Source organism: Equus asinus, chromosome 21 (genome assembly GCF_041296235.1).
Source record: "Equus asinus isolate D_3611 breed Donkey chromosome 21, EquAss-T2T_v2, whole genome shotgun sequence".
Lineage (NCBI taxonomy): Eukaryota > Metazoa > Chordata > Mammalia > Perissodactyla > Equidae > Equus > Equus asinus.
In genome coordinates, this window is record NC_091810.1 from 12777579 (window position 1) to 12803356 (window position 25778).

General features: G+C 43.4%; 1 protein-coding gene across 1 annotated transcript; it reads right to left on the reverse strand.

Annotated features, from left to right (window-relative positions):
• Positions 1 to 490: 490 nt before the first annotated feature.
• RPN1 (ribophorin I) lies at positions 491 to 24146 on the reverse strand. Its single transcript, XM_044753899.2, has 10 exons — positions 23768 to 24146; positions 20562 to 20626; positions 15355 to 15661; positions 11535 to 11744; positions 10475 to 10667; positions 7871 to 7970; positions 5943 to 6081; positions 5593 to 5712; positions 2210 to 2455; positions 491 to 907 (listed from the first exon to the last, which is right to left on the reverse strand). Exons 1-10 carry the CDS (start codon positions 24032 to 24034, stop codon positions 725 to 727), a joined length of 1830 nt encoding a protein of 609 aa, XP_044609834.1. The 5' UTR covers positions 24035 to 24146; the 3' UTR covers positions 491 to 724.
• Positions 24147 to 25778: the final 1632 nt, after the last annotated feature.

A 25778-nucleotide genomic window follows, 5' to 3' on the forward strand; every position in this document is an offset into this window, starting at 1 on the left:
TCATTTGACTATCCGTCCTCCCTAAGTGCCATCTCTGCTTCACTCATCGTTTCCTTAATGCCCAGTAGAGCATGTGACACAGGTAATCAAAAAATACAAGAACAGGGCCCTCACTTCACCACTCTGTTCTGCGACCTTACATAGGCCACTTTACCTTTGTGGCCTCAGTGTTCTAATATGTAAATTGTAACCAACACTTGCCATGCAAACTTGCTCTGAGGAGCAAATCCATTATTTAATGGATAAAAAGCACTGGATAAAAGTACTAAAGTACCCCAAAATTAAGAAATAAGTTATGAAAGATTTTCAACAGAACAAATGTTCACGGTCCCTGCTTTATTCTCATTTGGTCACACACACTTTAAAACACACACACATACTTGCAAAATACCCAAACACTAGGGATTAGAAGGGCATAAAACAAGGGGCTTACAGGCTGAAAGAATATCCTAGGCTTCAGAACAAAACAAAACCAATCAACTATGGAACATTTCTTTGTTTAAAACACAAAGATATTTTGTTTTTAATGAGATTTAAGATTTCTTTAAAAAAGGAACGCTTTAGGGACAAAAACAAAGCTCCTTGTGTTGCCTGAGGCAGGGCCTGGTTTCTTTTCCTTGAAGGCCTTTTGCAAAATACTGACCCGATGTTCACCATCACCACCACCCCCACCTGCCATCTGAAAGTGCAGCACCCTGGGCCCACTGAGGACAACTAGCAGGGGCTACAGAGCATCCAGGATGTGGTCGATCTTGGTGACCAGCTCCTGTCGCTTTCCAGAGATGAGCTTCTCATTCTCGATGTACGTGTCTTTCTTGAGTTTGCCAGCCACCAGCCGCTCAGCTTCCACCGCTGACTTCAGTACCAGCTCCTTGACCTGCGCATCCAGTTTCTGCATTTCGCTCACCTGGCCAAGGCAAAAGCAGGGCAGGGCTTGAGAGTGATCCTCCCACCCATACTCAGCAGGGCCCACCACCTCCCATGCCTACAGATCCTGGAGCTGAAGGGCAGAAGGGCTGGCTGTGAGGGTGGACAGGCCTGGCTTCAAATGCCAGCTTCACCCCCTACAAACCCTGTTCCTTTAAGCTCTGACCCTTGTGAGCAAGTCCTTGCACCATCCCTGGGACTCAGCTGTGAAGAGGATTATATGGGTCAGGTGTGAAAATATATGAACTCACCCAGCATGGTGCCAGGCACACAGCAGGTACTTGATGAATGTTCATTCTCTTCCCTTCAGCTTGCCAAATTTGGTTCAGGGATTCAGTTAAGCCAAAGACCAATGGCAGGGGGTGTGGCTGAACGACTCGCCTGTTACCACCAACTGGGTGTCAGGCTGACAATTTTTATAGTCACATCCATTCAATATTCAACAAATATTTAGTGAGCCATAGTGCTAGGCTCAACTCTAGGTTCTAACAAACAGCAGTAAAGACAGATTAGGCATCTCACTCTCATGAAGCTGACAGATTATAATAAATACTTAAGCACACAAATAAACAGTTTCAGAAAGTGGCAGGTGCTATGAAGAAAATAGCACAGGATAAAGAAGAGGGAGTGCCGGGGAGTGCCACATGGAAGGGGTGGTCAGGGACTCTGGGGGGCACCTCCAGGAAGGTTCTCGTCCTCACTGACAGGTCACAAGAATTCATTTACATGGCATGTCCCAGGCAGAGTTGTTAGCACGTTATAAGTACTAACTCATTTCACACTCACAACCACTGTGAGGTAAGTACTAATAGCATCCTCATTTACAGTTGAAGAAACTGAGGTACCGAAGTTAGGTAACTTGCCCAGGTTTAAAAAGTCTAAATCAGAGCGTGGATTCAAACCCACGATTCTAAGTCTAGGTTCTTCTTATCACAGCATGAGCAGTCTGGAGACTTGTCCAGTCTGGCCTGCAGGAGAGGAAGCAGCTGCTCTCAATGCCAGCCAGGTGGACAGAGAATGCTGTCGAGGCTAGCAGAGTTTTCTCCAAAAACAGCTCGCACCTGAGACCCCAAAATTTCTTGCTCCACCACAAGGGTTAGCACCGCGCCTCAAGTCTACAACTGGGTGCAATCTAACCCCATGAGCCAGCAGTGAGCAAGAGCTGCCTGGTGTCTGACCCAAGCAGAGCAGGCGTGTGGTGCTCCAGATAGTCAGGTACAATCCCCTAAAGTGGGGCAAGGAGGACAACAAAGCCAAGTCATCAGAGACAGCAGACACTTACTTTGTCGCACAGGTCAGAGCCTTCCGTCTTCAGCCTGGACTGCAATAATGCAATCTCACTTGTCAAGGCCTTGTGTTCCGTCTCCAGGCTCTTCTTGCCACTATTGAGGGTGGACACGTCCCGGGACTGCTTGTACCTATTGACAGTCTCATCAAAGTGACGATAGAGACCTATTCTCTTGTTGACCAGGGTCAAGACCTGCTCTGTGATGCAGGCCACCTTCATCCTGGCTTCCGCGGCCGGATCCTGGGGGAGAAACACCATCAGTGATGACGTCTAGGCTTGAGCCAACTCTGACCTTCACTTCCCAAAGAGCACCCACCATCAGCTGTGCAAACAAGAAGAGCTGTCCTCTTGGAAATTCAAAGAATCAGACTCTTGCTGACACTGTTTCTGGACCAGGTTCAGCAAAGGCAGGACTTAGGGATGTGAAGATGTAGCAGACATTCACTGCAAAGTCCAGCAGGGCAGACAGATGGATGTGAAAAAGGATACTAATGCCAGAGTATACCATGAAAGGGACAGGTGAGGTGCTAAGGAAAGAGAAACCTTAGCTCAGGTCAGGGAAGGCTTCCAGAACATTTATTATGTTTCTCTCCTTCTTAAAACCTTTAAGAGAGAAAGCCTAAACCCCTTATCCCGCTATTCATGGTCCTTTAGATGAGGCCCTACATACTTTCCAGAAACATTTCTCATTATGCGTCTACTTCCAAAGTCATAACCTGGCAGCTCAAAGCCTGAATCTGGTCTGAGATGGCTGATTTGGCTCAATAAATTTTTTGATTAGTATTTTTCTCAATCAATTATCCAAGCTTTAAAATAGGGAGATGAATACACAGGAAATCGGCTGAATAAACTATGACCCATCCACACAATGGAGTACTCTGCAGCTACAAAAAAAACCACAAGGAACATCTCTATGAACTGATACAAGTGATTTTCAGTGTATTATTAAGTGGGGAAAAAAGGCAAAAGTGTATACTATTGCTACCTTTTGTGTAAGAAAGGAGAGGAAATAAGAAAGTACCTGCTTATTTTTGCAAAATACATCAGGAAGACTGATGAGATTGGTTACCTACAAGGCAGAGTGGGAAAGGATGGAGGAAACGGCACCATTTTCAAGTTCTGAATTTAGAACCCTGTTAATGATTTACAAATTCATAACCAAAATTAGATATTAACAATGATGGAGGGGGAAACTAGAATCAAATTCAAACAGGAATAAATGAATCTAACTATATTCCAAATGAGTAACACAGGAAAAAAGTAAGAACTAAGCCAATTACCTTGGGAACACAGGGTTTTGACAATATATTCTCAGTCTAAAGATAAAAAGAAATGCAAACAAATCCTGGACTCTACTTGTTAAGTATGGTGTTTGTAGTGGTATAAGCATAGCAGTTCTGAAACTACTTTTTGTGTTTACAGAACTCAGCAAATAAATATACTGATGTTGTTGGAATCCAGGAGAGAAGGAAAAACGATGGAATGAGGGAAGACAGGCAAGAACTCTGTGGCATTAGACTGGAATTAAACACAGGAGTGTTAATTAATATTTTATATACTATATTTATTTATCTCCTAGCTGTGTCTGCTGAAAGGGCCTAGAAGCAATGATGCTTCAAAAGTAACAAATATACCTTGCTCACAGATCAGAGTCTCCAGGTACCATCCTGTACTAAAAGGAACCAGGACTCCTTGGAGAAGGTACAAAACATGCCTGGAACATATTGCTGTGCCTGACAATAAGAAGTGCTCAAAAAAATAACAGACATGAAAAAGACACAGTCAAATCTGGGAGAATTTGAGCACCAAAATAAATAGCACCAGTGGACAGTAATCCATGGAATAAAATACAAATCCATGAATCCAAACAAATAATCAACCAATCAACCAACAAGGAACACTTGTCCTTACAGTAGAATGGCAACCAATGATGTAAAAGGAATCACAGTCTTCAACCACGACAGCATAACAGCTTCAGATAGGAAAGAACGATAAATGCTACAACTAATGGGCGAATGTATGTGAGGGTATTTATATAGCCTCAAAGAGATTATTTATTAACTGCAAAGAGAAAAAGAGTAACTTTAAAGTCAATAAACCAGGCAGACACCAACTTTGCCAAGTAAGGAGCGTTAACATCACCCACACTGGGGCTGAGTGACATCAGGTGCCTCCTGAGGGGATGTACTGCAGACACGGCATTGCTTTAGTGTTCTTGCCAAAAACACATAATCTGAACTTAAGCAGGGAGAAACATAAGATGAGTCTAAATTAAGGGACATTCTACAAAACTGGTCTCTACACTTCAAATATGTCAAGGTCATTAAAGACAAAGAAAGGATGAGGAAGTGTTTCAGATTAAAGGAAGCTAAGGAAATATGACAACTAAATGCAAATGCATGATCCTCAACTGGATTCTGGAGTATGAAAAATAATTGCTATAAAAGTTACCATCGGGACAATCATCAAAATTAGAACACACAGCTGTATGTCGGTTAACAGCAACTTTACATTTCCTGGATTTGATCATTATATGGTGGTTGTGTAAGAGAACACCCTTGTTCTCAGGGTGTGCATATGCTTAAATATTCAAGAGCAAACGGGCATACTGTCTGCAACTTACTCTCAAATGGTTCACAAAAATAATTACATAGAGAGAGAGGCCAAAAGCTAATTGCTAACTCTAGGTGAAGAGTATAAAAGAATTATTTTTACTATACATGCAAAGTTTCTATCAATGTGGAATTATTTTAAAACAAAGTTTCTTTTAAAAAACCAATAAAAGAAAAGCAATTTTTATAGCTTAAAAAATGGAGATATTTCACAATAAAACCTACAGTCAGCCCTTCTATATGACAAGGTTAGCTAGCAGCTGCCCCAGCTGCCCCACTGGACCCTGGGCAGCCTCACTGGTCTATGGAACCAGCTGGACCAATGTCTTTGCTCCCATATACCCTCCTGCTACCTACAGGCCCACTGAAGCCCTCCCTGCTGTCCCACAAACCATTCCCTCTGGCTGAATTACCTCCCCTACCCTTTTCTGCCTGTCACCTCCTCAGGGAAGCCTTTTCCAGACCCCAGGTCCCACCACCAAAAGCACACACTGTGCTTGCTGTCCTCTGTTCCCACAGTCTTGCCCATCAGTAGCAACCTGCCTCACTTACATCATGTGTTCCATGATCACAGCAAAAAAACAAGGTATCTTTACAGTAAGGATTAAGAGAGGCCACAGGCAGCAGAGTCTTCTGGGCAACATGGTTCTCCCTGGGCTCGCTGTGAGGACAGTGAAGTAACGCTGCACCATAAAGCTAATCAAACACATTATCAGGGTGCAGAATGACTAAACGACAAGAGAAATAAGAAAAGCAAGAGAGTACCTTTGTGATGGAAAAGTCCAGCCTGACATAGATGATGACGGTGAAGAACAAGATGTAAAAAGCAGCCACCACCAGCAGGGGCTCCTGCAGCATGAGCACCTTGTTGAATGTGTAGTGGACCTGGGAGGAAAACCAGGAAGATGGGCTTTGACAGGTCTGCACAGACTCAGAAACCCGGGGGCAAAAGGGGCCTCACCAGGCCTGTAAAAATCCAGGCTGCGCCACCGCACCCCTGGAGGCAGCTGAGCTCAAACCACTCCAGCCCAAAAAGGAAAAGATGGCCAAGGCCTTGGTTTCCAGCACCCATCCTCTGGGAGACAGGCACAGAGCAGAGCGGTGGAGCCACTTACCACAATGTCCTGAATGTGCTGTTCTACCAGATTTTTCTTATAGGCAACAATCACAGGGCGGCCAAATGTGTCCAGGTAGGTGTAATGGAGTTCATCTGGGGCCCGGCCGATTTCATAGGGACTGTCGACTTGGATGTTCCTGGAGGCAGATGGGAACGAAACATAGCCTCAGACAAACCGCACAGACCAACTAGGTTTATTTAGGGTTGGAGAACTCCACGGCTCAGGGGGCCTTTCAGAGGCACTAAGTTCACACTCTACTCTGTTCCCCTTTGGGCACCAGGGAACACCCAACCCTGAGACAATGACCTGATGCCAAAAAGCCCTGAGTACTGGACCATTCTTCTTCTGAGGGAACGACTATGTCCACGCATTCTGCACTCACAAGAGTTCACCAGTAATGCCCCACACCTTGAGTCACACAGCCACACAGCTCTCCTGTGCATTCTACCCAACAAGAAGCTCGTGGGGACTTGAAGATGCCCCTCAGGAGTTACTCCAAAAGTTCAGTCTCCTCACGTGACTGAGAACTTCTTATAGAGTATAGCGGACATGTCCTGCTTTTATCTGTCCAGACCCACTCTCCCTGCTCCTGATAAACAGCACTTCCAGTTTCGCTTGGAGGAACAACCCATCCCCCATGGAATGCCCTCCACAGGAAGAACAATCAAGTTGCCTCTCCTTCCAGTGATCAGAGTGGGCATGTGACCCAAGAGAGGCCAAGTAGATGCTTCCCTTTAAAGTGAAGCTACAGCAAAGTGACACCAAGACTGCACTATTCATCTGTTTGGTACTCATGCCAAGGGCAGGTGCCCCTGTAAGTGTCCATCAGTTTTTGCCAACTAGACTCCCAGAGGTGCTCTGGATCTGTCCTTTCAGAAGCCTGGTTCTTCAACTTATCCTGTCATTTTTTTTTTTAAGATTTTATTTTTCCTTTTTCTCCCCAAAGCCCCCCGCCACCCCCCGTACATAGTTGTATATTTTTAGTTGTGGGTCCTTCTAGTTGTGGCATGTGGGATGCCACCTCAGCATGGCTTGATGAGCAGTGCCATGTCCACGCCTAGGATCCAAACTGGCGAAACTCTGGGCCACTAAAGCTGAGCACGCAAACTTAACCACTCAGCCATGAGGCCGGCCCCCAATCCTGTCATTTTTTGAGAGATCGCTTACTCTTCCAAATTCATTCCTTTCTGCTTAAATTGGCCACAGACAGCTCGTACTGGTTGTAACCACGGAACCCTAATACTCCATCTGAGACCCCTCCTCCCTTTCTGAATCTAGTCTGACGAACAGAGGATAACATGGAGCCATTGCTCCATTATTCTTCCTCTTTCTACTAACACAACACAAGGGCTACCTGGCTGTCCTAACTTTGCATTTTTTTCCTGTTACAGATCATCCCACCATTACTCTGGCCTGCTAAGGCAACTCTGCATACTGCACCTGTCACACAAAGATACTGTGTTTGAGGAATATTTCATAAATGAATCTGTGCCTTCATCTGAGTCTTACTTATCTGTTTAAACTCCAGTCAGACTATCCCTACAGGTTTCTCAGTCAAAGCTCTGTATTTAAGCACATACTGTGTGCCCCTAGAACATAGCTTCTCTTTGAGGTATCAAGAGGGCACCATCAGGGGCCAGCCCGGTGGCGCAGCAGTTAGCTTCGCATATTCCGCTTTGACAGCCCAGGGTTCACTGGTTCAGATCCCAGGTGCAGACCTATGCACCGCTCATCAAGCCATGCTGTGGCAGGCATCCCACATAGAGAGTAGAGGAAGATGGGCACAGTTGTTAGCTCAGTAATAGTCTTCCTCAGCAAAAAGAAGATTGGGAGCAGATGTTAGCTCAGGGCTAATCTTCCTCAAAAAAAAAAAAGAGGGCACCACGAGAGAATGGGGAGCACTGGAAAGGAACAGTCACACTCACTTGGCCCCTTCAGGCAAGATGATCTTCACGGTCAGAGAATCTATCACTTGCTCATCAAACACGTGGTCCACAAACCTCATCTTCAGTGCATACTGGTCACCTGAAGGATCAAGCAAACAAATGCAGCGATGTGAAAACCCGAGAAAATGGGACAGGAGCGAGAGAGAAGTGAGGGGCGTGAATGCTCTCATCTTGTGCAGAGAGGAGTAAAGACATACTGTCTGAAGCTAATGGACAAAGAGACTGGAAGACAGCTGTGATGGCGGCAGCATGGTTTTTCAGTCTTCCCCAATTTCCACATAAAGACAAAGCAATTAGAATAAAACCAAAATCCCATGGATCATACTTACAACAAAACTAGGTATCAAGGGCTCCACAAACCCCAAAATACAAGGGGTAGGAGGCATAAAACACCAACAGCACAAGACCTGCAATTAGTATCTGTAAAGAAGCAAGAGGACAACTGACAGACCTGAAAACAGGGCCCCAAACAGAGTCCTACCCTGGCACAGCGGGCGAGTAAAACGGGCCCACAGAAGATCTGCAAGTACAAAGCAGTCTGGACCTGCTGAGAACTTTGAAAAGCTTGTCAGAGCTCCCCATCCACGAGAGCATCCTCTACTGAGGAGACAGTGCCGGAGAAGAATCAAACTCAAGCACAACAGGGACAACAAAGCTACAGGAGCCCAGAGCCAGGGGAAGCTCAGAAAGCAAGCCACCGTGTTTTTACTACTACACTACAACAAGAGAACGGAGCAGTTGCAATACCTCCTCCTAAAAGTTCACATTGAAAATGAGCGACAGAAAAGCATACAGCTGCCCCTCACTCTTAGAATAAGTTACACGTTAAAAAGTTACCAAAAAGAGAACATCCCTAGAGAAAACAAAAGCATGCCAAAGAGACATGCTCATAAAACCAATCAAAACTGCTCCCACTATTTCAGAACGAGCTAAAGATAGGAAAATGACGCAAGTCACGAGAAAGCAAGATAAACCAGAATTAGAGAAATTCAGCAAAGTGACAGAGATCAGGAAAAAATTTAGAAATAAAAGAAAAAAATCATTTTAGAAATGAAGGCTAAGCTAGGAGTATGAGTGAATAAACACAACAGATAATGCCTTATGATAAATAGAAGGTGAAAAGCAGAAAAGTTTTAAATGAAGAAATGATTCAAGAGAAAGTGCCAAATACTGAAGACAGGCAAAGACTCAACAAGGAAATAAAAGGAGTCCCCAAAGGAGAAAACTTGCAAAAGGTTTGAAACTCTAAGTTGAAAGAGCATAATGCATGCCTAAGAACAGCCACTGCCAACCCATGTTCTAGTAAAAGTATTAGTCTTTAAAGAATGAATTCTTTTCTTTTTATCTAGATAAAAAGAACAAGTGAGGGGCCAGCCTGGTGGCATAGTAGTTAAGTCCACGTGCTCCACTTTGGTGCCTAGGATTCGTACGTTCAGATCCTGGGTGCAAACCTAGCACAACTGTTAAGCCACACTGTAGTGGCATCCCAAATAAAACAGAGGAAGACTGGCAACAAATGTTTCGTTCAGGGCTAATCTTCCTCACCAAAAAAAAGAAAAAAGAAAGAAAAAGAACAAGTGAATTATAAGGGGAAAAAATGAGGTTATCATCAGACTTGGACAGGAAAACTTCATGCCAAAAATGAAAAAAAAAGGAAGTGACATATTTAAGATATTCAAGAAAAGACGCGGAAGCCAAAGACTTTATATTCAACAAATGGCTTAAGCACAAAAGGCACAACCTGTTATCAACATGTAAGAACTCATTCCCACAAGCCCTTCTTAAGGAATCTACTAAACAATAAGCTTCAGATAATCAAAATGAGTAGAGACTGATGGTGGGCTGGTTCCATGGCCTAGTGGTTAAGTTCAGCATGCTCTGCTTCAGCAGCCTGAGTTCAGTCCCCAGGCACAGACCTACACCACTTGTTGGCGGCCATGCTGTGGGCGATCTGCATACAAAATAGAGGAAGATTGGCACAGATGTTAGCTCAGGGCGAAATCGTCCTCAGCAAAAGAGAAAGACTGATGGTGAGCATTAAATATATAGTTATCTGTAGAACTAAGTCTAAAGTCAGGGGCGGGCCCTGTGGCTGAGTGGTTAAGTTTGTGCACTCTGCTTCAGTGGCCCAGGGTTTTGCTGGTTTGGATCCTGGGCGTGGACATGGCACCGCTCATCAGGCCATGGTGAGGCGGTGTCCCACATGCCACAACCAGAAGGACCCACAACTAAAAATATACAACTATGTACCAGGGGGCTTTGGGGAGAAAAAAGGAAACATAAAATGTTTAAAAAAAAATAAAAGAATGTAAGCAGTTCCATCTTATAACTGAACTGGAGATACGACAAGGAGTTTTACTGCACTGTTTGAATTGATTACCACATGCATGTATTACTTTAACAACAGTAATTTGTACCCACCCATGAAAAGTTGTTCCTGGTACCTCCAGCCCTCCTAAGAATGACAAGAGAATACCCTCTCATCATCTAGAAGGACTGGCAATTGTGAAAAAAAAAACAACTAAAGGAAATTAAAGAAAAAGATGGTCTCTCTTTTGTACTCCCTTACTATTAAAGACTGACCCAAATTATAGAGGTATTCATAGCTTGGGAGGTTGTAGCCAACAATGTAATGGGTCTTCCACCCTCCAAAAAGAGGGAAGCGAGGCCGAATTTCCATCTCTACGGAGTCATCCAAAATAAGGAGGTGGCTGGTGGAAACATTGCCAATCTCATCCCGGTAATAAACATCCTGGGCGGCAGCAGGGAGGATGGTCTGCAAGAGAGTGGACATACCCTTCTAAAGATTCCAGAAAACTATTCAGAGGGAATAATCCTAAATACAGAAAAGACTTTCTGCACCAAGATCTTCCTCACAGTACTACTCAATTAAAAGAGTCCCCAAACTGTAAACATCCTAAAAAAGGTCTAACTCTTTCCCCAAGGCTTTAAAATTTCTAGATCTCATTTACTTCTCAAGCAAGGTTGGTAAGTATACAAATTCTTCACACAGTAAACAATAAAGACAATCATAAATACCTTTGCAACACTGAAGAGAATAAAATTTAAAAATAATTTGTAAGTTATTTTACAGGAAGGGAAACTAAACATGGAAGAAATTACACCAACTCACTAGGTGGTGGATAGGGTTATGGTAGGGCTTTCTCCACCTCATATTCTTTATCGTATCTGCCAAATCTGTAAGCGTATTTTGTCAATCGGGGAGAAAATGTAATACCTTTGTTCACATAGCAAACTCTTTCGTTATATGTAAGTACATAATACCTCATTTATAAGACAAAAAAGATATAAAACTGTATATGCAATATATCAAATGTTTTTTAAAAACAGCATCATAAAAAAAAAGAAAAGACACAAAAATGTCAGCAATACTAGTGTTTGGATGGTGATATTATGTTTTTCCTTTTTCTATTATTCAAATTTTCTTTTAAGAAACATGACCTACTTAGATAATATGGGGACTTTTTAAAGATTCCTTCTGTTGGTTTTAATCCTGTCACTCAACTACTCAAACATCAATCCATCCCAAACAACTGTCCATATTTACCTACTTTCAAAAAGCAAAAAGGCAGATATGATAAGGTCATAGTTTCTCCCAATGTCCAAGTTGAACACTCTGTACCTTAAAAGAACGGATGGAGGATATTCCACTGTCTGGCTGTCTCTGGTAATCATAGCGTGAAAAAGGCCCCTTAAGCACAGCCCCCGTGTGCTTCAAGTCCACATTTTCTTCCACAGCAATATTACCCCAGTGAGAGACCTCAATGACCCGGGTCATGCTGGTGATAGTCAGGAAAGGGCTATTGTTCTCATAATGTACTTTGAAAGTATCCTGGAGAGGAAGGAAACAAATAGTTCAAAGTTTTGGGGGCAGAAGAATCAACACGAGTTTAAATCAAATTGACTTGAGACAATCTATACATCAGCAACAGAATGGTTAAATTATGATGTATCTAATGTATGCAACATTTTTAAATGATACTTACTAAGAATTTTTAGTGACATATGGAAATAAATATTCATGATATACAGTCATGTGCCATCCAACGACATTTTGGTCAACAAAGAACTGCATATACAACTCTGGTCCAGTAAGATCAGTATCCTGTAGCCTAGGTGTGCAGAAGGCTGTCCCAGGCAGGTTTGTGTAAGCGCACTCTACGATGTTCACACAACACTGAAATTGCCTAACAATGCATGTCTCAGAACATATCCCCGTCGTTAAGCAATGCATGACTGTATTATTAATTGGAAAAATAGGATATATGAAATTGTTTTCAGTTCCAACATAAATATTTGTTTTAAAAACAAAAACTTCTATACTCTACTATCTTATAGCAACTACGTGAGAAAATGAAAAATAAAATCTGAAATGAAATACATGAGAATCAATACAGATAGAAAGCAGAATTACAGACTATTTCTACTTTCTCCCTGAAGTTTCTATTTTCCAAATTTCTAAAATAAGCTTTTTAAATTGCTTTTTAAAATAACTTTTATAGTTTTAAAATAAAATAAAATCTTAAACTGTAAAGAAAGAAAAGCTCTGACTAGCAAATATATATAAGATCTAAGGAAGACATGATCTCTAACTAACGAGCTAGCAAATAACCTCAAAACTGAGGGTGATAGATCGCATGACTGGATTCTTCTAATCAGGAGGACTTATCCGGAAAAGTTCACAGGAGAGAGACGTTTTTAGCTAACATTTACGGAGCTAACACGTATGTATGTGTCACTCTTTTATGAGCTCTAAATAAGTTCATTATCTCATTTACTCCTCAAAACTAGACGATGAAGTGCGTACTACTTATCCCTCCATTTTACAAAAAAAACCCTGAGACCTGGCAGTTTTCACTGACACGTTCAAGTTCATAAATCTGAGTGGTAATACTAGGTCTCCAACTGCACAGACGTTCTGGCTCTGCACTTCCACACAGTAAGTTCCACCTCCCAGCGAGGTCCAAGAGGATTAAAGGGGACACCTTTGGCAATTCCTCCACTTCTCTGCCAATTTTACCACTGAGGTTAGTATTAAAAAATCTTTCTGGTCATTAAGTAATTCAAGTGGCCTTCTATGAATACACATCTAGAACCCTACAGAAATGGAATCTAAAAGGACAGAAGAACCAGAAAAACACCGTTCTTCCCAAAAGGTCCAGGAAAAGGAGCAGACAAGGTATATTTTGTTAATTTTTATAATTCTTGTTATTTTATTCACTCTATGATTAGATTTTTCTAAAGTTCAACTTCATTCGTAATCATATTTGACAATATCTAATGCCAAAAGGTAGTGAGAAAACTGGCAGTTTCACATTGCTGGTGCCATAATAAATCACCTAAATCTTTTGAAAAACCATTTGGTAATACACAGAAATATATTTTAAGATGTTCATATGCTTTGATTTGAAAACTTTTACTTCAGAAAATGTATCCTGAGAACATATAAAATATTCCATGCAAAAAGATGAATGTTACAGTGTAAACAGAAAAAAAGCTAACTGTTCAACTATAGGAAACTTGGCAAATAAGCTACAGGACATCAGATCATGGGATCTTAAATGGCCATTAAAAATGGTTGACAAATGGGCCAGCCCCAGTAGGCCAGTGGTTAAGTTCAGCATGCTCCATTTCAGCAGCCCAGGGTTCAGATCCTCAGCTCAGACCTACATCATGCACTTGTTAGTGGCCATGCTGTGATGGCAGCTCACATATCAAAAAAAAGAGGAAGACGGGCAGCAGACGTTAGCTCAGGGCAAATCTTCCTCGGCAAAAGAAACAAACAAACAAATGGTTGACAAAGGTAATGTAAAATGTTTGGAGAATATTCTAAGTGGCAAAAGTATTACTTTATACATACTATGATCTCTACATTAAAAATCCCCTATGCTTGGAAAGAAATGACTCAGATACTAAAATGTCAAAAGTGGATGTGAACTGATGTCAAATTTTCCTCTCTATCTGCCAAATAATCTCTCATGAGCATTTTATTAATTTAAAATGAAAAAGAGGGGCGAGCCCCATGGCCGAGTGGTTAAGTTTGCACACTCTGCTTCAGTGGCCCAGGGTTTTGACGGTTCAGATCTACAAAGAAGCACGTGACTGCGGGACTCCCTGCACCACACGCAACTACCCCAAGAGACACAGAGGGCCTCTCTTGCTCCCCAAACCCATGGGGCCACAGTATATACAGGGTGCTACTTTTTGAGAAATGGGAGAAAATGAATACATTTACTACAAGTAAACCAAAAACTAATGTAAATGGTCACCAAGGAGAACAGAGGGAAGGGAGAAGTTGAAGAAAGAATTCTCTGAATATACCTTGTTACATAATTTTGACTTTGGAATTTTCATTCTTTTAATTCAAAAAATTAAATCAATAAAAAAAAATTCTTAAAAGTTGAAAATAACCCAAAATGAACAACCCTAACTGTATGTCAAACTGACATCTGAGAGACAGAGAAAACAATTATTTCAAGTGACATTAGAACAAACTATTTTGACTGTACATCCTTAGTGACATATGGTCTGAACACGCAGAGATGCAAAGAAATCATAAATGTTGGAAATATCCATGTTTTTTAGAGATGATCAAGTGAAATGACTATTTCTAAGATTTGCTTAAAATATTACAACAACTAAAAAGGAACAGCTGAAGCAAGCGTGCTAATATCTTCTTTGGGTTTTTTTGGTAAGGAAGACTGGCCAGGAGCTAACATCTGCTGCCAATCGTCCTCTTTTTTCGTTCCCAAAGCCCCCCATACGAAGTTGTATATCCCAGTTGCAGGTCCTTCTAGTTCTTCTATGTGGGACACAGCCTCAGCATGGCTTGATGAATGGTGCTAGGTCCGTGCCCAGGATGCGAACGGGCAAACCCCGGGCTGCCAAAACAGAGCGTGCAAACCCAACCACCACACCACCAGGTGGCCCCAAGGGCTAATATCTTGATAACCACTGAACCTAAGTGACAGGTGTCTGGGAGTTTATTATACTATTCTCTATACTTTTGCATATGTTTGAAATTTTCCCTAATAACAAAATCTTTTTTAAGCCTTAATTGCTCCCTCTATCTTTAAGGCCCAGCCCCAAGGCTCAGCAAGACAGCCAGCTTCACACACCCCCCGCAGCCACCCCAGCCACAATAGACAGCACACCCCATGTCTCCCATCTCTAGGCCTTCGTCCCGCTTATGGCCTCGGCCCAGGATGCCTTGTTTCCTTCTCCCCCAACTCCCACTCCAAGTCTCCAAATGTACTCTCTGTTTGCACTCCCAAAATGAGAACAGTGGACCCCCATGGAGTCATTTCACAGCAGGTCAAAAAACTGGGGGATGATCCTGGATTTCCACCCACCCTACATCATCCAGGCCTATCAACTAGCAGTCACTCCAGAAGACACTCTCTGAAGTAGACAGGGTTGGGCTGGACTCCACATGAGCCTACCTGACTATAGGCAGGGACGTCTTTGAAAGGTCCGTAATCCAGGAGGTCCTCAGAGCGTGTGGGGTTCCCCAACTTGGTAAAGGTCTCCACATTTCGGGAGGCAAGCTTCACCCGCATCGTTTGCGTCTTCGTTGGATAGGGAGAGTAGAAATAATGGTTCCCCTCAAACACCACAAACTGTTTTTCAGATTGGGTGATCTGGGTTGGATACGGCTGAAGCACATGGGTATAGACTGTTTCCACAATGACCGAAATCTTGGCCCCCGGATCGAGAGCAACTGGGAGCTTGACTGTGAAGAACCTCCCACTGTAGGAAGAACGAGGCAAGGGAATTAAGAGAGATTAAGGACACCGAAAACATCACAGCAAGATTTTGTACCTTTAAGGGATCAACTTTAACCTATTAATTTAAGCCTTTTAAGATAAATATCTGGATGCTCATCTCAAGGTTGTTTATAATAGTAAAAGAGTATAAAACGACCTAAATGTCCAACAATAGGATAACAGTTAAAAACACTCCACAAGCTATCTATCTGAAATACTTCCATGTACAAAGAACAGAAATCAGTTTACAATTACACAGTATGATTCCATTTAAAAATATATACATAGGGGCCAGCACAGTGGCGCAGTGGTTAAGTGCACACGTTCCGCTTCAGCGGCCCAGGGTTCACTGGTTCGGATCCCAGGTGCAGACATGGCACCACTTGGCAAGCCATGCTGTGGTAGGCGTCCCACATATAAAGTGGAGGACGATGGGCACAGATGTTAGCTCAGGGCCAGTCTTCCTCGGCGAAAAGAGGAGGAGTGGCAGCAGTTAGCTCAGGGCTAATCTTCCTCAAAAGAAAAAAATATATATATACATATATATATACACACACACAAATGTATATGAAGAAAGCATTTCCATGAATGTTCCACACAACGTGGAACCATTTCAGGGTAGGAGGATAAGCTTCATTTTGCTGTTTTTTCCAACTCGTTTTATGATGAGCCTGTATAACTCTCACAATCAGAAAAAAAATAAAGCTACTAGCATTTTAAAGAAAAAGAGATGGCCTAGAGACTACTAGAATTCAGAGTATTAACTCAAAAATGAATCTGAGTTTTCTAAGCTAGCAGACCAATTTTTGGTAGACTCAAAAACCATTAGCAGAAGACAGAAGGCATTTTAACATGCTTCCATGGTAGTTATCCGCAAAGGTTAGAACACAGAACATTTTTCCTGATATGACCTTACAGAACTCTAAACTTAAATGTCTACATCAGTCACACCTTTCTACTTTGTATCACTACAAAGTGACACACTCTACTCTGAAGTACCTACGCAAAATAGAAGCCCTACAACTTCTCTAGTCTTAACCAATTCTTGGCTTCAAGCTCCAAATCTGCTTCTCATCAGTTCTGTCCTGAGCTCTAAATTCAAATTTTCCTATGTTCACTAGACAACTCCACTAACCACCCCACAGGCATTTCAACATATCTGATGTCCAGTAGTATTCACGATCCCAATTCCCTGTCTCTATTAACACTGCTACCATCTAAGCAACTCTAAACTAGAAAGCTCAGGCATGTTCTGCTGCCCCACACCATACCATCCTCAACATCTGGTTTATCTTGCCTTAGAATGTCTCTCCAATTCATCCCTTTCTGGCCATCCATTACCTCCTCCTCAATCCAAACCATCATCTCTTGCCTAGATTATTGCATCTCTTCCTAATTAATTTCCTCATCTCTATCTCTCTCCAGCCCATCAACACAATCTGATGGTGGCACTCCCATCTTAATTTTCATGTTAAATGTTCCCAACATAATTCAGTCCTGCTCTGATGATTCACAAGACACTTCAGAACCATTCAGTGTTCCAGGGTCATCATTATGAACATCAATTCTTACTGAAATGCAGAAGCACCAGCTAATGAAGGTTTCTGATTGATAAAACGCTGGACAGACAACACAGAGTTGACTAGACTGGTGTCTAAGAAGCAGACAAATTTTTCTTCCTATAGCTCTTCTCCTGCTGGACCTAATGGGAGAACATTTTGTGAAGGACCTAGGTTTGCTGGGTAAACTAAAGCAAGTATTCGTTTACTCAAACAGATTTATTGGGAAGCCAGTATGTGTCAGTTTCTGTGGCAGGAAGAAGTAATAAAGACAAATTTGCGTAATGTGTGCACTCATAGCTAGAAATAAATAAAATAGTATGTTGTTAAAAAAAGTTTTTAAATGTTCCCAAGTGACTACAGGGTGAAGTCCACACTCCTAGAATTGGTATACAGAACACCCCTTAGGGGCCAGCCCAGTGGCACAGCGGTTAAGTGTGCACGTTCCGCTTCGGCAGCCTGGGGTGAGCCGGTTCAGATCCCGGGTGCAGACATGGCACCACTTGGCAAGCCATGCTGTGGTAGGCGTCCCACATATAAAAAAAGTAGAGGAAGATGGGCACGGATGTTAGCGCACAGCCAGTCTTCCTCAGCAAAAAGAGGAGGATTGGCAGCAGATGTTAGCCCAGGGCTAATCTTCCTCAAAAAAAAGAGCACTCCTTAGACTGAACTCAGCCCTCCTTACACCACCTCTACCTTCCTCTGAACTCCAGCCACTCTGAAGGCCCAGTTAACGAAACACTCCCTGAAATGTGCAACTTCTGTATCTTTACAGATGTTTCTGCCTGGAATGCTTCTTCTCATTCGTTAGCCCTCTTTGTGATTATGTCAAAATTTACTGAGTACTATGTAGCAGGTTCTGTTCTAAGTACATTATATGTATTAATTTAGGAACTCTTAACCACGATCATATGAGGTAGACATTACTCTTTCACTGAGGAGGAAACTGAGGGGCAGTTTCCCAAGGACACACGGCCAGCAAGTAGTAAGAGAGACAGGATTCGAACCCGGGCGGTAAAGCTGCAAGGACCACATTCATAACAACTATGCCAACTCGCCTCTCCAAGAGATGTGCTGCAGGCGGTGAGCTGGAGCCAGTAAACACAGACAGGGTCCTCAAACAGCCTCAGAGGGAGAGGAGTCGCTTAAACATTTACAAGGGGGAGGGATTTTAACAGCAACTGTTTAAGGCTAACTCTCAGATGTGACATCTTCAGGGCCTCTTCAGGGTGAGATGCCCATTCCACGCAATCTGAGGCTATGATAGAAAAATTAAGGTAATCACCATGTATTACAATTTGGCTCCTCAAAGGATAATGTTTTTGTACATGAAATCAAAGCAACTCAAGGAGGATTAAGCATAAGACAATTATGAAGACCACACAGAAAATGCTTTGTGTGGGGGAAGAAAAGATTAAAAAGTAGAATCACACAGTAATTGAAACTCTGTAAAATATACCTGCAAGTGGACATGGTCCAGAACAAAAACATACAAGCTATCATGTTAGGGTTGTGGGACAAATAACTTGCTTAATGTTTCTGTTCAGTATTATATAGATATATTAATAAATTTAAAATTGATCCCATTTATACTCATACATAAAATTACATATGTGCAGGCATACGCAAAAAAGAAAATAGAGTTGTTTTAATATCATATTCTCATTATTTTTAAAAATTTAAAAATGAATGAGAAAAAGTTTTCAAAACTCTGCCAAGCAGGGAGACCCAACTTAATGTTTTCTGAATCATATGGGGACTGACAGCTGTAACGCACGATGGCTTGCTGGTCAAGAACCAAATTTTCTATTTCTTTCTATGACAAACTACAGCATAAGCTAAAGCAGGATTTTTTTACCTTAGCACTACTGACATTTTGGGGTAGATAATTCTTTATTGAGAGGGGTACCTGTCCTGGACATCATAGGAAGTTTAACAGCATCCCTGGCCTCTACCCACCAGGTGCCAATAGCACCCCCAGAGCTGTTAACTAAAAATGTCTCCAGATACTGCCACATGTCCTGGGAGGAAGTGGGGTGGGGCCAAAATAAAAATCACTAAAAAGCTGGAGTCAGCCCCGTGGCCGAGTGGTGGCCCAGGGTTTCGCAAGTTCGGATCCTGGGTGTGGACATGGCACGGCTCATCAGGCCACACTGAGGTGGCATCCCACATGCCACAACTAGAAGGACCCACAACTAAAAAAATATTCAACCATGTACTGGGGGATTTGGAGAGAATAGAAAAAAAAAAAAAAAAAGACTGGCAACAGTTGTTAGCTCACATGCCAATCTAAAAAAGAAAAACAATCACTAAAGAGCTAAAAACATCTCTTCTCCCACATCACTCATTCAACAAATATCTCAGTGCCTAATACATACCATGCAAAATACTGTAACTGTTGAAGCTGGGTGATGGTATATATAGGGGTTCTTTATGCAATTCATCCTGCTTTTTGTGTATTTGAAAAATATCCTGGGGCTGGCCCCGTGGCCGAGTGCTTAAGTTCGCGGGCTCCGCTGCAGGCGGCCCAGTGTTTCATTGGTTCGAATCCTGGGCGCGGACATGGCACTGCTCATCAAACCACGCTGAGGCAGCGTCCCACATGCCACAACTAGAAGGACCCACAACAAAGAATATACAACTATGTACTGGGGGGTTTTGGGGAGAAAATGAGAAAAAAAAAATTACCCTCTCTTTAAAAAAAAGAAAAAAGAAAAAGAAAAATATCCTTAATAAAGTGTTTTAAAATAACTAATAAGTGCCAGGCTCCATGCTAGGTGCTGAGGTTAGAGCAGAGAATAAGGTAAGCCTAAGCCCATCCCTCATAGAGCTCAGTCTACCTCGTGCAAAGTATCACTTTCAATGCCCTGGAGCATCGAAAGGAGGTGAGGCAAGTGCAGGGAGAGCTGTCTGCCCCTTGGAAACAGGATGACGGCCAACCATAAATGGGAGGATATCTGCTGAGGCAAACAGCTTCGAGTTCTCACACACTGGTTCCCCGTTTATTGTGTGGGGATCCCTATCACCACAAAGATTAGAGAGCTGACCTGGTCTGGAAAATAACTACTTTCTTGTTGTAAAACAAACTGCCACTGTTAGAGTAATCTAGTTTCAGCATTAGTTATCAGCAAAGACATCATAAATGGATCTAGAATACATTACAGCCTGTTGCTTGCTACCACACACAACATTAATTCAAACAGCCTCTACTACACCAGGCACTCCCTAAGCAACTCTCCTGGCTTATGATTCCAACCCCGATAGGATAATCTATAACAAGAGGCAAGAGAGAGATACAGATACCCTGACTGTTCGTCATCTTACCTTTTACCCTTAATTTTGGTTTCTCGTACTTCAAGATTGTTCTCTTCCTCATCTTCTCCCTTCACCTATAAAAAGAAAAAGGTTATTCTTTTTTATGTCTTTTGGTCTCTAAATTTTGAGTCAACAATTAACCAAGTGTCTCAGAATGTCCACATTAAAGTATTCAAACTATCAGACCTTTTTTTTTTTTTTTAAGGATTGGCACCTGGGCTAACAACTGTTGCCAATCTTTTTTTTTTTTTCTCCTGCTTTATCTCCCCAAACCTCCCCCTGTACACAGTTGTATATCTTAGTTGCAGGACCTTCTAGTTGTGGGATGTGGGACGCCGCCTCAATGTGGCCTGACGAGCAGTGCCATGTCCATGCCCAGGATCCGAACCCTGGGCCGCCGCAGCGGAGCGTGCAAACTTAACCACTCGGCCACGGAGCCGGCCCCAAACTATCACAACTTTTTAAAGATTGAATTCTCGTTTCAGTAACAATTTTTTTTCATCTGAAACACAAGAACATTGTCAAAGACTGACTTTGGCACTGAATAAGCTATACAATAAGATCTATAAATACATGACATTTTCCTGAATGATCAAACACACATACAAATAGAAACTACACCTCCAAATATAAAGGCCTGAAAGGCTTCTTTCTGGATGCTTTCTCCTTCATTTACCTTCAAATACATACACGCATACAAAATAAATACCAATATTTATTGTTGTAGTAGAAAAGTCTCATGCATCACCAAAAGTGTTATAACTTTCACAAAAGTTAACCGCAGCAAAAGTCCTTGGGAAGGAGCCGATGGCCACTGCTTGGCACGCTCCCTTATTCTTAGCCTTCACTGCAACAGGATATGTAACCAGGAAAACGATGTCAACTCCAGCGAGCTGCAGGGTCTTTCGGAGAAAGAGTAGGCACCTCACACCATGAGACTGTGGAGCAGACTAAGGAAAAGACTTATACACACACCACTGATCTCTTTGCCAACCCAACCTCCACTAAACAACAAAAAAACTAAGACTACCTTTTAGGACTGAAGCACTGATTCCCAATAGGGTACACAAAGCTATAATGAGGAAGCCATTTTTAATGTTTCAAAAAGCCTAAAAGCAATAATACACTCATCCTCAGTACAGTTGTACATGCTAATAAAGATCAAGTTTCATTACTTTGACTAGAATAGTACCACAATGGGAACAGTGCAGTATCTGTTTCCATTCATACTTAGCACTGTCCAGTTACATGTTGATCTGTCATAATAAGAAATAATCATTATTACTTAATAAAAGATGAGAGAGGGGCCGGCCCAGTGGCGTAGTGGTTAAGTGCCTACACTCCACGTCGGCAGCCTGCAGTTTCCAGGTTCGGATCCCAGGGTGGACTTACACATGGCTCATCAAGCCACGCTGCGGTGGTATGTAATAGGGGAAGACTGGCAGAGTTGTTAGCTCAGGGCCAATCTTCCTCGCAAAATATAAGTAAATAAAAGATTAGAGAGACAAGACGAGGAACAACTGGCTCCTTGTCAATAATCACCATCACCCCTTCCATCAGTTCCTAAAATTCTACATGTAGAGTTGAAAGTAATCCACTGAAAAAAATTCTAGCAACCTCACCACAGCCTCCAAGTCAATTATTGGAAAACACCCATCTTCTCTGTTAAGTGTATCATCCAGTCACATCTCCCACTGAGACAGGGGAACAAAGGAGCACATATATCCAATTAACTCATCTCTCTCTTGGACTACAAAATAACAATGTCGAACACATCTGGGGATGCAACCGCAGGTCCTACACCCCAACACAACCCTACCTCACAGCACTCTCGGCCAGAAGCCGCAACGTGGTACAGGGAAGAACACCAAGTGTGCAACAAGCTATCCTAAACCCTGACTCACTCATCACCCTAGAACCTCCCATGGGGGCCAAACAGCTTAACCTCCCAGACTACAGCCTCCTCACCTGCAGTAGAGCCTACACCTCAAAGGTTGTTATGAGGGTGAAATGAAGATGCACCTTAAAATATCTACAATACATGACACAGCAGACTTTCAATAAGAAAACAGTACAGTAACGCAGCATTCTCCAGCAAGCGGTAGCTTTTGTGGTGGTCTTGTGATGCTGTGGCAACCTCATTAAATCAGGACCAGCTTTTACAAAAGAATGGATTTAACATTCAAAGGTGGCAGCACAAATTTGAACGAAGTTTTAATCCATCTTTCCACAAACCTTTGAGCAAAACTGAACACTTTGTCATGGAAAAGACATGAAAGGGAACAGGAGTCATTTCAGGAGCATCATCTCTCTAAACCCGGCTCTACAGCTCCAGATTCGGTCAGAAAATAAGACGCGCCTAAGAGAAATATGACACTGTAATGACTATTCTCCTCTTAAAAATAAGTGGGTGATCATTTAATGGATGCTGTTTAATGAAAACAGTAATAAAAAGCAAACCTCTAGATGTGTATAATCCCTCTATTCCCAAAGCCAAGATTTTCTCTCCCTGGGAGTCGTCAGTGCTGACTCGCCAGGATAAGCGAATTTGCAAGCCACGCACTGCTCAAGCCTAAGAATGCCCGTAGCGGGAAGAAAAAACCGGACTTTAACTTTCTGCGTCTGTAAAGGGCTTATATTATTTGTATGATTTTTAAAACTAACTTTAAGAAGAGGGATAAAATTTTAACAGCGTTCATTAGCAACCTGAAGAAGGGTGTTATATTAACAATGGTTTCAAATGATTACAAACTTTAAAACACGGAACCCGCTACATTTCTGATGGTACTGGATGATGTCTAGAAAGAAGCACCTACAAAGGACTAAATACTGAACTAAAGGAATGAAATTCATTTCAATCCATTTCTTCGTCCTCCAGTCGGGCTGCCGCGCTACGCGGTGGGAAACGAAGGGACGGCGTGGAGCCCGCCGGCGCCCCGCGAGGCCCTCGCGCAGGCGCGCCCCTCGTTTGCCGGCTGCCCCCGGCGCGGGGTCGGGCCCGCAGGCCGCAGCGGCTCGCCCAGAGGCCCCGCGAGCGGCGGCCCCGTTGCAGCAGGTGGGTGCTGACGTGGCCCCGAAGAGCCGCCGCCCGCGGACCCCGGCCTCCTCCGTCCGCCCACCGCGCCCCGGGCTCCACGTCCCCTCGGAGGCTGAGAGGGCGCGGCGCGGGCTCGGAGGACGGGCGCTCCCGGCGGCAGAGGCCTGCCCGCGCTCACCTGCACGCCGAGGTGCGCCAGCCGGGCCTCGAGCTCGGGCTCCAGGGCCAGAAGGAAGGAGGTGGCCCGGGGCGCGGAGCCGCCGCCCGGGTGCGCCAGGACCACCTCGGCCGTCACCTTGGCCAGGTGGCTGCTCAGATCCACCGTGCGCTTCACGTCCTCGTTGACCAACGGCGGTGCCTCCGGGGAGGCGCCGCCCGGCGCCGGGGCCCAGGCCCCGAGCAGCAAGAGCGGGAGCATGAGCAGGCGGGTGGCGGACGCCTCCATGACCAGACCGAGCTGAGCCCCGGACCGCGGCTGAGCGCCGCCGCCGCCCCGCCTACGGCCACGGCGCAGCCGCTCATTGGGCCCGGCCTGGCGCCACAAGATGGCGGCGCCCGGGGGGGGGGGGGGGGGGGGGGGGACCCCGTCTCCAGGGAAACGGGCGGCCATCGGGCGCCTGATGGCACGCGCCTTCATCTACCTAATTCTTCTAGGACTACAATAGTTCTCCCTTACCAGGGTTTCACTTTGTGCGGTGTCAGTTACCCACAGTCAGTCGCCGCCTGAAAATATTAAATGGAAAACACGAGAAATAAACAATTCATAAGTTTTAAATTGCCCGCCTGTTCTCAGTTGCGTGGTGCAGTCTCACTCCGTCCAGTTGTCCCACCCTAGCCTTGAAACATTCCTTTGTCCATGCTGTAGACGTTCTCTGCTGTTAGTCACTTAGTAGCCCTCTGGGTTATCAGATGACTATTGTGGCACTGCAGTGCTTGTGTTCAAGTAACCCTCACTTTACTTAAGAATGGCCCCAAAACGCAAGAGTAGCGATGCTGGCAATTCGGATATGCCAAAGAGAAGCCGTAAAGTGCTTCCTTTAAGTGAAAAGGTGAAAGTTCTGGACTTAATAAGGAAAGGAAAAAAATCGTATGCTGAGGTTGCTAAAATCTACAGTAAGAATGAATCTTCTATCCGTGAAATTGTGAAAAAGGAAAAAGAAATTCGTGCCAGTTTTGCTGTTGCACCTCAAACTGCAAAATTTACAGCCACAGTGTGTGATAAGTGCTTAGTTAAGATGGAAAAGGCATTAAGTTTGTGGGTGGAAGATATGAACAGAAAATGTGTTCCAATTCATGGCAACATGTTGCGCCAGAAAGCATTGAGCCTATACAAAGACTTCAGCAATTCTAAAAAGAGTGACACCAAGCCATTTACTGCAAGTAAGGGATGGTTACACAGATTCAGGAATAGGTTTGGACTGAAAAATATAAAAATTACTGGAGAGGCTGTGTCTGCCGATGAAGAAGCTGCTGCCACATTTCCAACAGAGCTGAAGAAGTTGATTAAGGAAAAAGGATACCACCCAAAGCAAGTCTTCAATTGCTCTGAAACTGGGCTCTTCTGGAAGAAGATCCCCAATAGAACCTACATTCATAAAAGTGCAAAGCACACATGCTTGGAGACATGCCCGGACATGCTTGAAGAAGTAGAAGAACATATTGAAGGCCATCAAGAATTGTTAACAAATGAGAAATTGAAAGAAATTGTTGACTCATCCACAGAGGAAGAGAAAGATGAAGAAGAAACTGAAGCAGAAACAGCAATGTGGACATTACCAAAATTTGCCGAAGTGTTTCAAATTGCACAGACATTAAAGGACAAAATTATGGAATACGATCCTCGGACAGAACGCAGGATTAAAGTCACCCGTATGATCACCGAAGGATGACAACCTCTGCAGCAACACTTTGATGAGTTAAAGAGAAAGAGACAACAACTTCCAATTACAACGTTCTTCTAAAAGTTTTCGGCAAAAAAACCTTCAACTGTCAGGGATCCCCAACCATCAACATCGTCTGCTCCTGACATCCAACCGTCAACATCATCGTGGCTTGATGATCATCCTTCTGACGTATCATCAGAAGGTCAGTAGTAGCATAACATCACGTCACAATGCCTATGTCATTCACCTCACTTCATCTCATCATGTAGGCATTGTATCATCTCACATCATCACAAGAAGGGTGAG